Consider the following 15,494-nt stretch of genomic DNA (forward strand, 5'->3'; position numbering starts at 1 on the left):
ACACAATTCCTGGAAGCTGAAAATGTCCCAGTTCTTCCATGGCCTGCATACTCACCAGACATGTCACCCATTGAGCCTGTTTGGGATGCTCTGGATGTCACGCCAATATCCAGCAACTTCGCACAGCCATTGAAGAAGAGTGGGACAGCAATCCACAACTCTATGCGAAGGATGTGTCACACTGCATGATGCAGTGGTCACACCAGATACTGACTGGCTTTCTGATCCACGACCCTCTTTTTTATTTTTTTCATCTGTGACCAACAGATGCATATCTGTATTCCCAGTCATGTGAAATCCATAGATTAGGACCTAATTAATTAAAATTGACTGATTACCTTATATGAATTGTAACTCAATAAAATCTTTGAAATTGTTGCATGTTGCATTTATTTTTGTTCAGTGTAGTTCATATTTATTTAACAATCCCTTGAAAACAGCACGTAGGCTTAGTGAAATGGTTTTAGCAGAGCTGGGGGTCTCCTTGACCCAGAGCAGCCAAATCGAACGCTCTGCACCGTATTGTGAGGTTTTATTGATAACAACCTATAAGGGGGGGGGGGGGGGTGCACGCAAGCAGATGAGGAAATCTGTTTAGGATAGAATCAATTATATAGTAAAACCTGCAAAAAAGGTGAATGTAAACAGAGCGAGAATTTAAAAATTTAAAAAGCACTACCCTCTGTGCCCACTAAAAAAAAGTTATAAACAAAAACTTTATTTTGACAACCCTCCCTTATTCCCCTCCCCCCACCACCACTGACTAAGCCTATTAATGGTTTGTGTCATTTTTTAAGTTGGTTGCCATAAGGTGACACCAGCTGTCATGGCTGTTTATGTCATTGGGACAGTGTTATGTAGCCCTTACGACCGAGGCTTGAAGTAAAATGTAAAAAGTAGAACCACTTCTTGATATGACGTTTGCACCTCAACAATACAATATCACTCTGTACATTACAACAATTCATATACATTTACCTAATCTAGTTTATACACAAAGTGTTTAGGGTTACCTTTAGCACTATGAACATTTTTTACAATATTTTACAGGCAGAACCAAGACAAATAGGAAAGCTGTATTGTAGTAGTGGATGAATAAGTTCACTGCAGATATTTACTGTAGTTTGTATTAAATAAAGATGTTTTTCATATCACAATTGTCACTATGTTCAATGGCAAAATTGTAAATGTGAAGATAAACAATTGAATACCTGAACAGTTGAATTCAGTCCCGTTTTAAAGAGAACCATATGATCTGAAACTATGTGATTCAGACATAAATGGGGTGTTAAGAGAATAAAGATATTGTAAATTACAATGGCCACTCAACTAATAACTACGTACATTATACTGCATTTTAAAAAAAGCTTACAAGCGGAATCGGCAGTAAAAACAATAACAAGAGACACCCCGCCCCGTTTCAGTCAAAAGCTGAGGGGTGGGGCTGGAGAAATCGAACCACTCAAATTTGTAGACAGCTATGGATGCAAGTACTGACCATTCATGATATCAAAACTATAGTTGTACCATGTTTAGAGGCTATACAGTGTTTACAAACATGAGCTTATATTTTGGGTTCTGATTTGGAACGACTTTGAACTAATGAAGCATTTATAGGTTATATTCTTCAAGAATCAAAATGGGTACACATCATTAAATGTATAAGTCCAAAAATGGATGTAGCAACTGCTGATTCTACCAAAGACCACTTTAAAGAAATAGATCCATTCACATGTTAAAGCCTATACGCTTATCAAATAACATGCTGAAAAAAGTCTCAGATTTAAACAAAGTGCCCTGGTAAGTGTGGGTATAATTGTGATAAGTTGAGTCTTTTGGCTACTCTTGTTCTTGTTTTTCCCCTTCACAAACATGATCTCACAATGAACCGCATCTTATTCAAACATGTCTGTCAAAAATAACAGCTTCTGAGAAAATTCTAAATTGAGAGGCAGCCAGGGGGAGTCTTGAGCATTTCCGTAAATTACTCAGGAGGGTGTAAACATTGTCTGTGGGTAACGTTGTCACCCCCCTTTGAATGTAAAGGGCATCTATAACATTACCCTCAAATGAAAAGGGCAACAACACATACACAATCCAGTATCATACAGTTCAGTCCTACACGAACAGGAGTCCCTGTTGACGTCAGATCATAAAAATGAAGTTGCCATGTCCGTTCTTGAGCGGGCCGGAGTTAAACTATCCCTCTCGATTTACCAACTGTATTAAAATAGGACATCGACACTGAGCTCAGATCAGATTCCAAGGATCACCTCAGACTGTCCCGCTAAGAGCTGAGCCCAGGTTATGTCAGACGCGGAGAATCTCTAGGCAGTTGTTGTAGCAGATTGCGATCCAGTCAGGCTGGGTGGATGCCCACTGGACGTTATTGATCTCGCCTTCGGCCGTGTAGGCCAGGATGGGGTCCTCGATGGCCCTGGGCATCTGCTGGATGTCCCAGATCAGCGCCTGATGGTCATCCGCTACTTTCCGAACAGGAAAGAGGACAGTAGTTAGTGTATTGTAGACTGAAATCAATGCTTGTGTTCTGGGCTACTAGAGGGCAGATTTGATAATCGATGGTATATATTTTTCAGCCCTGTGCTCTAGTTTTACTAAATAATTCCATGGGGATGTTATGGAAAAAACAACTTATAAAATAAAATCTCACCCGCGATGCCAGCCATTTCATTTATATTCATATTTTCTGAGAATGTCTGATGTTTTTGTCAACAGAATCTTATGGATTAATTAATCAATAATATACATTTAAGGGATAGTTCACCCAAATTACAAATTGACATATGTTTCCATACCTTGTAGGCACTCTATTGAAGGACGGAGTGCATTGCAAGCTTTGAGTTTGTTTACCTAGCCACTGCCAACATCCGCCAACTTTAGCATTTTACAACCAAAAACCAATTTAAGTAACTGTATCCTATATTATCATGTTTTAATTTTCAAGTACAAATAATCCCAAAGTCCTTGGCATTTTCCATATACTGCAAAAAAAAAAAAAAAGACACAAATATGTATTTTTTTAACTTGGAAGGTTAGCACATGGCTGGTTGGCACATTCGCACATTGATAATACTGTATAAGATAAGCGGGAGGAAACAGAGAGCTTACCTGCTGTACAGATGTGGCAGGAGGAGTGGGGCGCCCAGGCGATGCCGTTGACACAGGCGCGGTGGTTGTTAAGTCTGGCCACTGGGGTGCATGGCACACGGACGTCCAAGATCACCACCTGGGACGGACAGAGAGAAAAATGCACATGCTAAGGTAGAATACATATAATCATAGACTACTAGAATTTTTGTTTAGCATAATTGACCGACTTTTACTGGTCCAATACTGTAGCCAGATAACCAAACATGCATTATTTGAATTGCTATAGCATTGATGAATCACATGAACGTAATCACATACAGTACAATGAAGGATGGGACAGACATGCAGATGGACAGGCAGACGAATAGGCAAACAGATGCAGGGCTGACCTCCATTCCATCCATCGCCATGGTGGCCAGGTAGTTGGGGTCTTGTTTGTTCCAGCAGAGGCGGAGCAGCGGGTGGTGCTGGGGGTCCTCGTAGATGATGGTGCTGTGCTCCAAGTGGCGCAAGTCAAACATGCGCACAGAGCCGTCTGCCCCCACCGACGCAAACATGTCCCGGCCACCACCGGCTCGGCTGAATGCGATGTCATAGACCTGCGACAAGGACACACATTTGGTGAAATAACAGGTGACATCTACTACTGAGATAGAAAATATGGTTTGTTCATAGTCTATTGACTTGACAGATACTTTAGGCAAGTACGGCTAAAATACAACAACTGACAATGGGTGGAGGCGGTAATTTCATTGATCACTTGGAACATTGCTATACCATTACATTGACTATGCCCAATATCCACACTAGCATACTACTTAACCTGAATGGCCAATACATCACCACATACTTAGTATGCAAGTGTGGATATTGGAACTTTATTTATTTCAGCTCTGGCCTAACCCCTGCATTGCCTTTACCTCTTTGTCATGGGCAATGAGCTGAGTCTTGACATGGCCAGACACCAGGTTGACCCTGCCCAGTACCTGACCTGTCTCCAGGCCCCAGATAGTGCAGGTGGTGTCAATACTGGAGGTACCTACAGAGAAGAAACATCATGAGATTTATCGAACGGGATCATAAATTCGTAACATGTCGTATGAATTGGAGTTTGTAACATATCATTTCAATTGCAGGGGACCTGTTTTGGCTTGTGAGCGATAAACCTACTGGCTGAAATTATACAAAAGCTTTACAACACATCTTTAATGACGCCTTCCTATACCCTTTAAGGCCTATGTATCATTCATAAGCAAACGGCATGCTATATAAAGGGTGGCAAAAGGGTTATGCTGCAGTTGGCAAAGCAACAGATGTAAGGACCTTTTATATCACATTTCATGTAGTATGACTTTGCTTAAAAAAATATCAAATGAAGCGTCGATGTAGAGCTAATGAAGACATTATAAATGCTCTATATAAAGTCAAGTAAAAAAAAAAAACAATGAGACCAACCAAGGCTGTATAACAATGACACCTGGAGAGCTAATGGTATATGCTAGTGTCTCTTGTTTGTGAAGAGGCGTCAAGAGCTCATACTTGCTCAAGACTCAATTGTTTAGCTTATTTTGAACACTAAATGTCAATAGCAATCTGGAAGAGGCGTCCAGAGAATCCGGTAACGTAGTCTGGCCATAAAAAAAGAGGATAAAGTTATTCTCACCCAGCAGATTAGGGTCCACCTCATTCCAGTCAAAGGATGTCAGCGGTGCACAGAAGTCTGAGTTTTTGTTGTTGTTGAGCAGGCATTCCAGACGAGTCTCAGTGTCACTCACCTGTCAGGAACAACAAAAGTTTGTTTTTAAATCACCTCATCAAATGAAGCAGACATATTTATACCTAAAGTGTTCCCCCCTGGATAATTTGTATGTCCAGCCTAGATACGTTTTATGTAGAAAGACTGCGAAGCTCAGTTCTGGTGACTTTTCAAAAAGGGCATTCTACTCTAAAATGAATGAAAATGTAATTATGCTGACACCATCTAAAATATACATTTCCAACTCCAGAAATGAGCACAACATATTGGAAAAATAATTTGTTACAAATATTTATACATATTGGACCATGCATCTAGACTATGCAATAAGCATTATCACCTGTAGACCAACTGATGCAGCATTATGGCTATAATTAACTTATTTGGGGTACCCCCCCCCCTTCTTCTCAATTTCCGCCTAAAGACATACCCTAATCTAACTGCCTGTAGCTCAGGCCCAGAAGCAAGGATATGCATATTCTTGGTATCATTTGAAAGGAAACACTCTGAATTGTTTGGAAATGTGAATTGAATATAACACAATAGATCTGGTAGAAGAAAATAAACATACGTTTTCTGTTTTTTTATTGTTGCTGCATCATCTTTAAAATGACCAAGAACAGCCAAACATACAGATAGGATGCTGTGGATGATTCGAATGAAGAACATAAGATGGCAACAATAGCTGAGCAAAGTTTTAGACAGATAACTTCAAAAATGAGCGAGCTACATGACATTGAGCATGAAGTCACCCAGGTGTCCCACACAAATGTACCCAAGTGGCCGAATTGGTACAGCGATACATTTTGAAGGAAATAACTATATACAAAATACATAAATGCTATTCTAACACACCCCCAAAAAATAAATGTATATATGAAAAAAATAATAATAATAAAACAAACAAATAACAAGGGTAACTATTTACACATTTTCTATTTACAATATTATATATTTTCTAAATAAATATTGTGAAGACCCTCAGCCCTCAGTCCTGGTGCCATGGCCCATAGCAGTCTCTTTCTGCTGTAAAGCTGAGGCTTACTGAACAGGTGGTGCAGGTGATGGGGCATTTCCTGTGACAAAGGGCACAACGTCGCCTCCCCACTGTGCCCTTTTTGCCCTGAGGCATATTCATGCCTGCAGAGATGAATCTGGGCAGGTGAACACCACTGGTTGACGGAGCAGAAGGTGCTGCAGTGGACTTGCTGTAGCTAGCAAGCTCCTGGATGAGCAGCTCCCTGAAGGCTAGATGTGAGATGGGGGGGCTGTCTCTATCAATTTCCTCTATAATTTGGGTTAATTCTGTATACCTAGACTTTGTTTTAGCTTTTCCTGATTTATTCGCCATAATTTAAATATATAAACTTGTTGAAAATGCTATTGAATATGTACTGCTATGCGTAACACTCGTGGCTCCGTCAAGTAGGATTTGCAATGGCGAATTAACCTCTTTTACGCCAGAGTTTACGACAAAGGTTGGTCTTCAAACGTATAACCATTACATATTGTCGTTTACCTCAGCTCATTGGCTATCTTCCAAGCTAGATTTCAGTGGTCACTGGGCCAAAATACAGTCAATCAACGATAGACCGGACCTACCATTGGTGCGCAATGAGGTCATTGATTGGTGTCTTCAAATCGGTTTGTTTCGGTCAATACGTCCCGGGAAAAGAGCCATCATGTATGGTTGTGTTAGTAACAACCAGAGGATTGCAATGAAACCAACCATGACTGGATAAATGTTTGTTTAGTGTGTGTAATTACCACGAACGCTTCGTCCAAAGTTGAATGAGACGGAAATCACGACGCAACCGGTTTACAAATGTTTCGTGTTAGGCTATAAAAATGGATTTTATCAAACAAAACGAACATTCACTGTGTAGTTAGGACACTTGGAATTGCTACCAGAGGAAGATCTTCAATGGTAAGCAATTTATTTTATTGTTATTTCTGACTTTCGTGACGCTAACGCTTGGTTGGAAAATGCTAGAAATACTTGTGTGTGTGGGGCGCCGTCCTCAGAAAATCTCATGTTTGCTTTTGCAGTAAACCTCTTTGAAATCTGACACAGCGGTTGGATTAATAAGACGTTCATCTTTTAAATGATGTAAGATACATGTATTTACAAGAATGTTTAATACAACGAATGGTGTATTTAAAATGTTAGCTCTCTGCAGTTTCACCGGATGTTGGCCTGCTGGGACGTTAGCGTCTCACCTACCCTAGAGAAGTTAAATAGGCGGAAGCATGGGGTTGCCCATCTGCATTTACCCTATTGGGCTAAACACTAGACAGATCCCAAATGTGATCTCTAGATATAAATTGGTGCAGTTCACGTATATTTAGGAGTTGAGAAATAAATAAAGTAGAAAGCTGGTATCCCCCGCTTTTTAAAAAAGGCCATTAAAACTTCTGTTTTCACCCGCGATTGCAAGAATTGGTATGCATTGAATGCATGTTTCTCTCACATAGAATACACAACAAGCAGACTAGGTAAATAGATCAACTATTTTACTATGGGGTTTTCAGATTATTTTTATTCATTACTTGTTTTCATTGCAGAGGAAAAGATAAATGTGGACTGTTCTAGCATCTTCAAAGTGCGCCTCGGTAGAAATAAAAAAAAAATCATGTTTTTTTTGTCCTGGCGGCAAATGACTGCAGCGGAAACACCAATACCCTGCTCCACCCTCCCCCTTTTTTTGCTTTATATATATATTTTTTTATTTAAGGCACACACAGCTTACAGTACATATCAATACATACAAACTATCTAGGTCAAATAGGGGAGAGGCGTTGTGCCTTGAGGTGTTGCTTTTAGTGATGCACCGATGTCATTTTTGGCCGATATCAATATCCGATATTTTCCTTGCCAAAAGAAAAAAACTATATAAATTTTTTTTGCAGCCTTTTAAGCATTCTAGTACAGTTAAATAGTTAACACACACAAAGCGGTTTAAGGCACTGCATCTCAGTGCAAGAGGCATTACTACCCTCCTTGGTTCGAATCCAGACTTTATATCCGGCCGTGATTGGGAGTCCCATAGGGCGGCACACAATTGGCCCAGTGTCATCCGGGTTTGTCCGTCATTGTAAATAAGAATTTGTTCTTAACCGACTGGCCTAGTTAAATAAATGTATGTGTGTTTGTGGAGTCTCCCACATGCCTTTTGGCAAACACCAAACGTGTTTGCTTATTTTTTTCTTTATGCTGTGGCTTTTTTCTGGCCATTCTTCCGTAAAGCCCAGCTCTGTGGAGCATAAGGCTTAAAGTGGTCCTATGGACAGTTACTCAAACCTCTGCTGTGGAGCTCTCAAAGCTCCTTCAGGGTTATCTTTGTTGCCTCTGATTAATGCCCTCCTTGCCTGGTCCGTGAGTTTTGGTGGGCGGCCCTCTCTTGGCAGGTTTGTTGTGGTGCCATATTCTTTCAATTTTTGAATAATGAATTTAAATGGTGCTCCGTGGGATGTTCAAAGTTTGATATTTTTTTATAACTCAACCCTGATCTATACTTCTACACAACTTTGTCCCTGACCTGTTGTTTGAAGAGCTCCTTGGTCTTCATGGTGCCGCTTGCTTGGTGGTGCCCCTTGCTTAGTAGTGTTGCAGACTCTGGGGCCTTTCAGAACAGGTGTATATATATACTGCGATCATCTGACCCTAAGAGTGCACACAGGTGAACTTTATTGAACTAATTATGTGACTTCTGAAGGTAATTGGTTGCACCAGATCTTATTTAGGGGATTCATAGCAAAGGAGGTGAATATATATGTAAAAATAGGAAAAACACCAAGGGGGATGAATACTTTTGCAAGGCACTGTATTTCTATTTTTTACTTAACACTTTTTTCCCCCTTAAAACTTCTTAAAGCATTGTTGGTTAAGGGCTTGGAAGTAAGCATTTCACTGTAACAAATACAATTTGATTTGAACCTCAGGAACTTGACCACTATCGGACTGGGCCTGTCACCTGGGCCGGGTTTTCCAGCCCTGTGTGTGCGCTCCACCTCAATGTTCCGGTAGACCATCTTCAATTTCTCAGAGATAATTTCCCTCACTTTGTCCTCAGACTCCATCCAGGTCTCATGTGGAGATTCTGCAATTCCATCCACAACCATATTGTTCTGTCTTGATTGTCCCTCAAGATAATCAGATTTTTCCATCATTCACACACAGAACTTATGTCCCCTCTCAATGACTTACAGATTGCTGTCATCTTGCCGTTCTCCTGTTTCACCAAATCAAGCTGACCCTGGGAGAACTACAAATTGTTCTTCAGGTCCTGGACCTCTCTGGTCAGGTCGTCCATTATTTTATTAGTCGAATCAACCAGTATTTGGACAAAACACAAACCTATTTTCTTGTTGTTAACAACTCCTAGAACTCTTTTTGTTCGTTTAAAAAGATCCTTCACCGGTGATAGAGAGATAGTACTGTCCACAACGGTACTCCCACCAGCTTTGGTCTTTGTCATGGTAGCTAGCAACGCAGGTTACACTGTTACTCCTCACAGTTCCAGACAGTGCCGGTACCAGGGACGATTGAACACAAACAGCAGGTATCTAGACAGCCATAAACCCTGGACAAACTGCGGCCCCAGCCACAATAGCTAACCGCGTTGCTGGTTGTGTTCAAGCCCTCAAACCCTGCTAGCTAGGCTAGCAGCTACGCCAAATAGCTCCTCAGACCCGGCCTTGGTCGGCAGGATCACTGGACAGAGAGTAGCAGTCCCAGCAGCTGATAACAAATGCGTTGTGGGATCCAAACGAAAAAGTTGGCGATCCACTAAGAAACTTCCCAAAACAACAAACCGAAGTGTTCAACAAGAATTGGCGTGAGCAGATCGAAGCAGTGTTAAGGTCGCTACACTACCACCTTCAGGAGAGCGTCTCCCCACGCTTCTCTATACCAAGCCCTTCACATGTATGGGCCTCTCTGATTGAAACCTCTTGACGTTGACGCAGATGTAGGGTTAAGGTCGCTACAATATTCAGGGTAGGCAAAGGTCTGGCAGTGGTAGGCTATTGGCTTCTTACCCTCCAAATGCGCAGGTAGTCTCCACTGGTAGCCAGCAGGTCAGGATACACCCCCTTGGTGTCGGGAATCCACATAATTTTTGTGGTGGGGTAAGGGTGGTCGAATGTGTTCCGGCAGACAAACTCTGAGCTCTCCTCCTCCAATCCAACTATCTGAACCTATGGGGAAAACAGACAATAACATCAGCATGGGGCAGTAGGTAATCTAGCGGTTAAGAGCCTTGGGCCAGTAACTAAAAAGGGTGCAGGTTCAAATCGTCGAGTTCACTAGTTGAAAAACCTGCCGATGTGCCCTTGAGCAAGGCACTTAACCCATTTGCTCCTGTAAGTCGCTCTGGATAAGATATGAACATTTTAAATGTGCGGTCAAAATAATATTAAGCCTGCTCGTTTTCTGTGATGATAATAAGTATGATAAACCTGTATTATTGAATTTTATTTACTGGAACTGCGAACAGTGCCAAACAGTGACACTCTGCTCGTTTTCTGTGATGATAATAAGTATGATAAACCTGTATTATTGAATTTTATTTACTGGAACTGCCAAACAGTGACACCTTTGTTTAATTGACAGTGATGGATATTGTTGCAATTGTGCTAGTCTAATTAATCAGGCTGAAATAGACAAATAATTGGTATATACAGCCTGACACTAGCAGTCATTTCTCAGTGTAATAGTTAGGATAATGGAAAAATTCGGAGTACATTTCTAATCCCTGGATTGAGGTACATTTTCCGAGCCATATCTCACGACGGCTCCGCGGTGTCTTAATCTACACAGGAAGCCTGTCTGACCCTAGTGCAGCTGTAAGCAAGCAGGTCAGATATGCTGGCTAGGCAAGGGGTTAATTGTAACAAATTACAAATCTGAGTCTAATCCGACCTCTTCTTACTGATAAAAATGATATGGTTAGATACATGTAGAATGTTCCGTAGGTCAATAATCAAGAAAGAGGCGACAAGAATATTTACAATTCGACCTGAAAAAACATTTGTCATCAATAAAAGAAAAGTGTTCATAGATTTAAAACAAAACTTCCTAGGTACACTAACCCAGCCTGGTCTCAGACAAACGTAACATAGTAAATGTAATTCCTGGACACTCAAAAAAAGACAGTTACTTAAGGCAAAAACCCAAACATCTAGCCACCAATTGGTTGCGAGATCGAATCTCATCACGAACAACTTTTCAACTACTTAGAAATGTTTTGCTACTTTGCAACTACTTAGAAGGGCTGGCGGTTTATCGTATTTTACTATATACACCAGTATTGATGCACGGACCGGTTTGGCTTTTTCCCTTTACCTTCTATAATTGTATTTGAATGTTTGGTTTGTTAAATATGCTGTGTGTAACATCCATTTTTATAGTTTACACTGCTACTTGAGCTCTCGGAGTGCATTTGTTGTTGCTTGACCACGAGACACTTGCGTTCAGTCTGCATGATTACTGCAGCACATGCAACAATTTTGATGACATCGATGTTGTTTCCAATTTGCTTCTTAATATAAAATCAACAAGTGTTCTACAATTACTTTGTGTTTCTTACATCTGCAAACAGCTAGTTTGTCTTTTCTTGGCAGAATTTAGCTAAATTGTGATAGCCGCTAATCGCTAGTTAGCCAAAAAAATTACTGAATCAGATCAAAAGTAGCAAGCTAATACAGCCTAATACCAGTGTTGGTGTAGGCCTATAAGGTCCCTTAGGAAACACTGACCATCATTTTGGTTCCAACCCTGTCACAATAACTCCTCCCTGGCATTTTCATTTGTTGTCATGTCAAACAATGTATTCAAAGAGCCCACTATTATTTATATTCACAATATAGAATTAGAATGAACATTCCATTTCCATGATTCCAAGTGTTTTGATCTAAATCGCAAAGTGGTTAAAAATAAGGTGTTTTTTGCCCGTATCGTGGATCCTTAAGTGGCAGTGGGAAAATTATTTCAAATGAGTGCAGAAAACGCAAAAATTTATGGAAATGCGGGAAATAATTTTAGGTTGAAGTTGAATTGAAGTGTAAAACAATCAGAATGGACCAAGACCCATTCAAATCACTTAGAATGGATGCGATACCACCGTAGGGTCACGCACTACTCAAAGCACATTTTGAACTTTTTTTAATCAAAAATGTAAAATACTGTTTTTTTTATTTTTATACCGTGATGTATTTTGGACATGTCGCCCAGCCCCTACTACATGTTAGCTAACCCTTCCCCTAACCTAGCTAACGTTAGCCAGCTAGCCAGAATTCATAACATATTATAAAAGTTGACACACCTACTCATTCCAGGGTTTAGCTGTATTTTTACTAATTTCTACATTGTAGGATAATAGTGAAGACATTAAAAGAACGAAACACATATGGAAACATGTAGTATATTTTATATTTGAAATTCTTCAAAGTAGCAACCCTTTGCCTTGATGACAGCTTTGCACATTCTTGGCATTCTCTCAACCAGCATCATGAGGTAGTCACCTGGAATGCATTTCAATTAACAGGTGTGCCTTGTTAAAAGTTATTTTGTGGAATGTCTTTCCTTCTTAATGTGTTTGAGGCAATCAGTTGTGTTGTGACAAGGTAGGGGTGGTATACAGAAGATAGCCCTATTTGGTAAAAGACCAAGTCCATGTTATGGCACGAACTCCTCGAATAAGCAAAGAGAAACGACAGTCCATCATTACTTTAAGACATGAAGGTCAGTGAATCCGGAAAATTAAGAACTTTGAAAGTTTCTTCAAGTGCAGTCGCAAAAAACATCAACCACTATGATGAAACTGGCTCTCATGAGGACCGCCACAGGAAAGGAAGACCCAAAGTTACCTCTGCTGCAGAGGATAAGTTCAGTAGAGTTACCAGCCTCAGAAATTGCAGCCCAAACAAATGGTTTACAGAGTTCAAGTAACAGACATCAACATCAACTGTTCAGAGGAGACTGCGTGAAATCAGGCCTTCATGTCAAATTGCTGCAAAGAAACCACTTCTAAAGAACAGCAATAAGAAGAATAGACTTGCTTGGGCCAAGAAACACGAGCAATGGACATTAGACCGGTGGAAATCTGACCTTTGGTCTGATGAGTCCAAATTTGAGATTTTTGTTTCCAACCGCCGTGTCTTTGTGAGACACAGTAGGTGAACGGATGATCTCCGTATGTGTGGTTCCCACCATGAAGCACGGAGGAGGAGGTGTGAGGGTCCTTTGCTGGTGACACTGTCTGTGATTAATTTAGAATTCATGGCACACTTAACCAGCATGGCTACCACAGCATTCTGCAGCTATACACCATCCTGTCTGGTTTGCGCTTATTGGGACTATCATTTGTTTTTCAACAGGACAATGACCCAACACACCTCCAGGCTGTGTAAAGGCTATTTGACCAAGGAGAGTGATGGAGTGCTAAATCAGATGACCTGGCCACTATCACCCGACCTCAACCCAATTGAGAGTTGGACTGCAGAGTGAAGGAAAAGCAGCCAACAAGTGCTCAGCATTTGTAGGAACTCCTTCAAGACTGTTAGAAAAGCATTTCAGGTGAAGCTGGTTGAGAGAATGCCAAGAATGTGCAAAGCAAAGCTGTCAAAGACAAAGTGGATACTTTAAAGAATATAAAACATAAAAATTTGTTTAACACTTTTTGCTACTACATGATTCCATATGTGTTATGTCATAGTTTTGATGTCTTCACAATGTAGAAAATAGTAAAAATAAATAAAAACCCTGGAATGAGTAGGTGTCCAAACTTTTGACTGATACTGTATATTAAATGGGAGATGGACATCCACAATTGAATTAACATAAGAATAATACGAAATGCTCTGAGACCAGGTTTACTAACCAAGTATTAGCACATTGAATAACAGTTTTCTTACGTTATTTCGAATTTGATTTACTTTTTTGTTACTGTGTTCCCCGTTCTACCCTAGTAGGATTAAATGTAGGCTCATTTGATTCATAATGGAATGTTTGGAGAGAAAATGCGTTACCTTGTTATTGTACTCCTCGACAAAGCTGCCAAGAGCGAGACGAAAGCGCTTGTCTGGTCGCACACTCCAATTCATTGCATATACCGTCCATGGCGCCTCGTATTTGTAAATTTCTTTGCGCTTACCGTGAAGCGACATGGTCAAGGCAGTGAAAAATGTATTTCTTCAAAAAAATACCAAATAAGGCGAACTATCACCGGTGACTTAATCTACAACCGGGTTTAAATTTCCGAGCTAAATGCGTCTTGGAGGCCGATGCTTTTTTTCTCCCTTTGTAGTCAAATAAAATGGCACTCAACGTTTCAATGTAGCTACTTTGTATAATCTGCAGTAGCGGTACGTTGATGAAGAGCCCACCAAAACATTACAGTACGTTTGCAAGGGTTAGCTGAAAAACTCTACATTGAGCACACAGAATAAACTGCAACAAACATAGGCCTATTCACCGAAGCAATGGCTGCTGTCTTGGACAATTTACAAAAGACTACCACTGTTGTATCAATGGTGTTTATAACTAAACCAAGATAGATCACAGCTTGTTGTTTCCAATGGGGGAAAAATTGTCATAGTGGGCTGAACAAGCAAGGAGGTGGGTAGAGCCAAGCACGCGTTTACGATATCCCATTGGCGCTTACTAGTAATCATCTGCATATTTCCGTTAGGGAACGCCTACTCTGTGAAGTACGCGTGTGCAATAACTCAATTCGCCTTTGCACTCCTGAACAATGCGATTTGTAAAAACATTTGCAAAGGGTAAAGTCTACAAAACCTAGTCCACTCTGTTAATACGATATTGTAGTTTTTGAAACAGAAACTGTATTGAGATCAAATGTTTAATAGATGAGAAAATGTGCAGAATGTCGGCCAAAGTCCATTTCGTTCCATCTTCTCCCACTGCCCGCCAGTGGGCTTCCTCTCATTACCATATTTGGAATTGAGTGGAAACGCCAACCGGATGCTTCACATTTATACATCCAGTGAAATATCTGTCTCATTGCTCCATCTGTGGTGGTATGCTAGGCACGTCAAAACGGTGCCGACGTTACAATTGAGGGGATTTTATTAATTTGGCCTAGGTAGACGTGTTTTGCACCGGGTGGAAGAGCATTCGTTTGGCAACCAGGCTGCCTACCAGCGGCGAGACAGGTGCCCTGTTCAAAAGCCTGTGGCGAAGTAAGCTCAAAACAAAGTGATGTAATTAAGCACGTGGAGTAATGAGTAGGATCAGTGGTGGGGGGTGTGGATGTTTTAGATGCATGCCAGCAAAGCCACTACACTACACTAAACAATACACGAATTGCACTATAACGGTGACAAACGGTGCCCACAAACTGTTAGGTTCTACACAAAGCTGTCCCAACAGCGGAGCTTTCCTTTCAGCACCATGGAGTGAATCCTTTCCACTGCTACACCTGGCTATCAGCGGAGCCTTGTCTGGCAGCAAAACAGTTCATTCAGCCTCATTTATTGCATTTTTAAATATTGTAGCTAATATGGCTGACTTGCATAAACAAACGTGGTTTCTACTGACTCCTTGTGGACTTGTGTAAGTCGATAAGAACTGCATTCTCCTTAAATAAAAACGAACGCCAACATG

General features: G+C 40.7%; 1 protein-coding gene across 2 annotated transcripts; it reads right to left on the reverse strand.

The window, feature by feature from the left end:
• Positions 1-364: 364 nt before the first annotated feature.
• On the reverse strand, positions 365-14,428 carry LOC139570545 (DDB1- and CUL4-associated factor 7). 2 transcript variants are annotated; one of them, XM_071392497.1, is made up of 7 exons: positions 13,898-14,428; positions 9,908-10,066; positions 4,775-4,886; positions 4,032-4,150; positions 3,501-3,710; positions 3,130-3,247; positions 365-2,486 (listed from the first exon to the last, which is right to left on the reverse strand). In XM_071392497.1, the coding sequence occupies exons 1-7, from the start codon at positions 14,033-14,035 to the stop codon at positions 2,311-2,313; spliced, it is 1,032 nt and encodes a 343-aa protein (XP_071248598.1). In that variant the 5' UTR covers positions 14,036-14,428; the 3' UTR covers positions 365-2,310. The 2 variants fall into 2 exon arrangements, with proteins under 2 accessions (XP_071248598.1, XP_071248599.1); XM_071392498.1 differs by having other exon boundaries at positions 365-2,483; positions 13,898-14,386.
• Between the last annotated feature and the right edge of the window lie 1,066 nt (positions 14,429-15,494).

The sequence above is a fragment of the Salvelinus alpinus genome, chromosome 3, assembly GCF_045679555.1.
Source record: "Salvelinus alpinus chromosome 3, SLU_Salpinus.1, whole genome shotgun sequence".
NCBI classification, from domain to species: Eukaryota; Metazoa; Chordata; class Actinopteri; order Salmoniformes; family Salmonidae; genus Salvelinus; species Salvelinus alpinus.

Coding starts and splice junctions, on each gene's coding strand:
- LOC139570545 (XM_071392497.1), bottom strand. CDS start 14,035: ATGTCGCTTCACGGTAAGCGCAAAGAAATTTACAAATACGAGGCGCCA. Junction 4,887..9,907: donor ACTACCTGCGCATTTGGAGG/GTAAGAAGCCAA, acceptor TGTTCCTGACAG/GTGAGTGACACTGAGACTCG. Junction 3,711..4,031: donor TCATTGCCCATGACAAAGAG/GTAAAGGCAATG, acceptor TCCTTGTCGCAG/GTCTATGACATCGCATTCAG.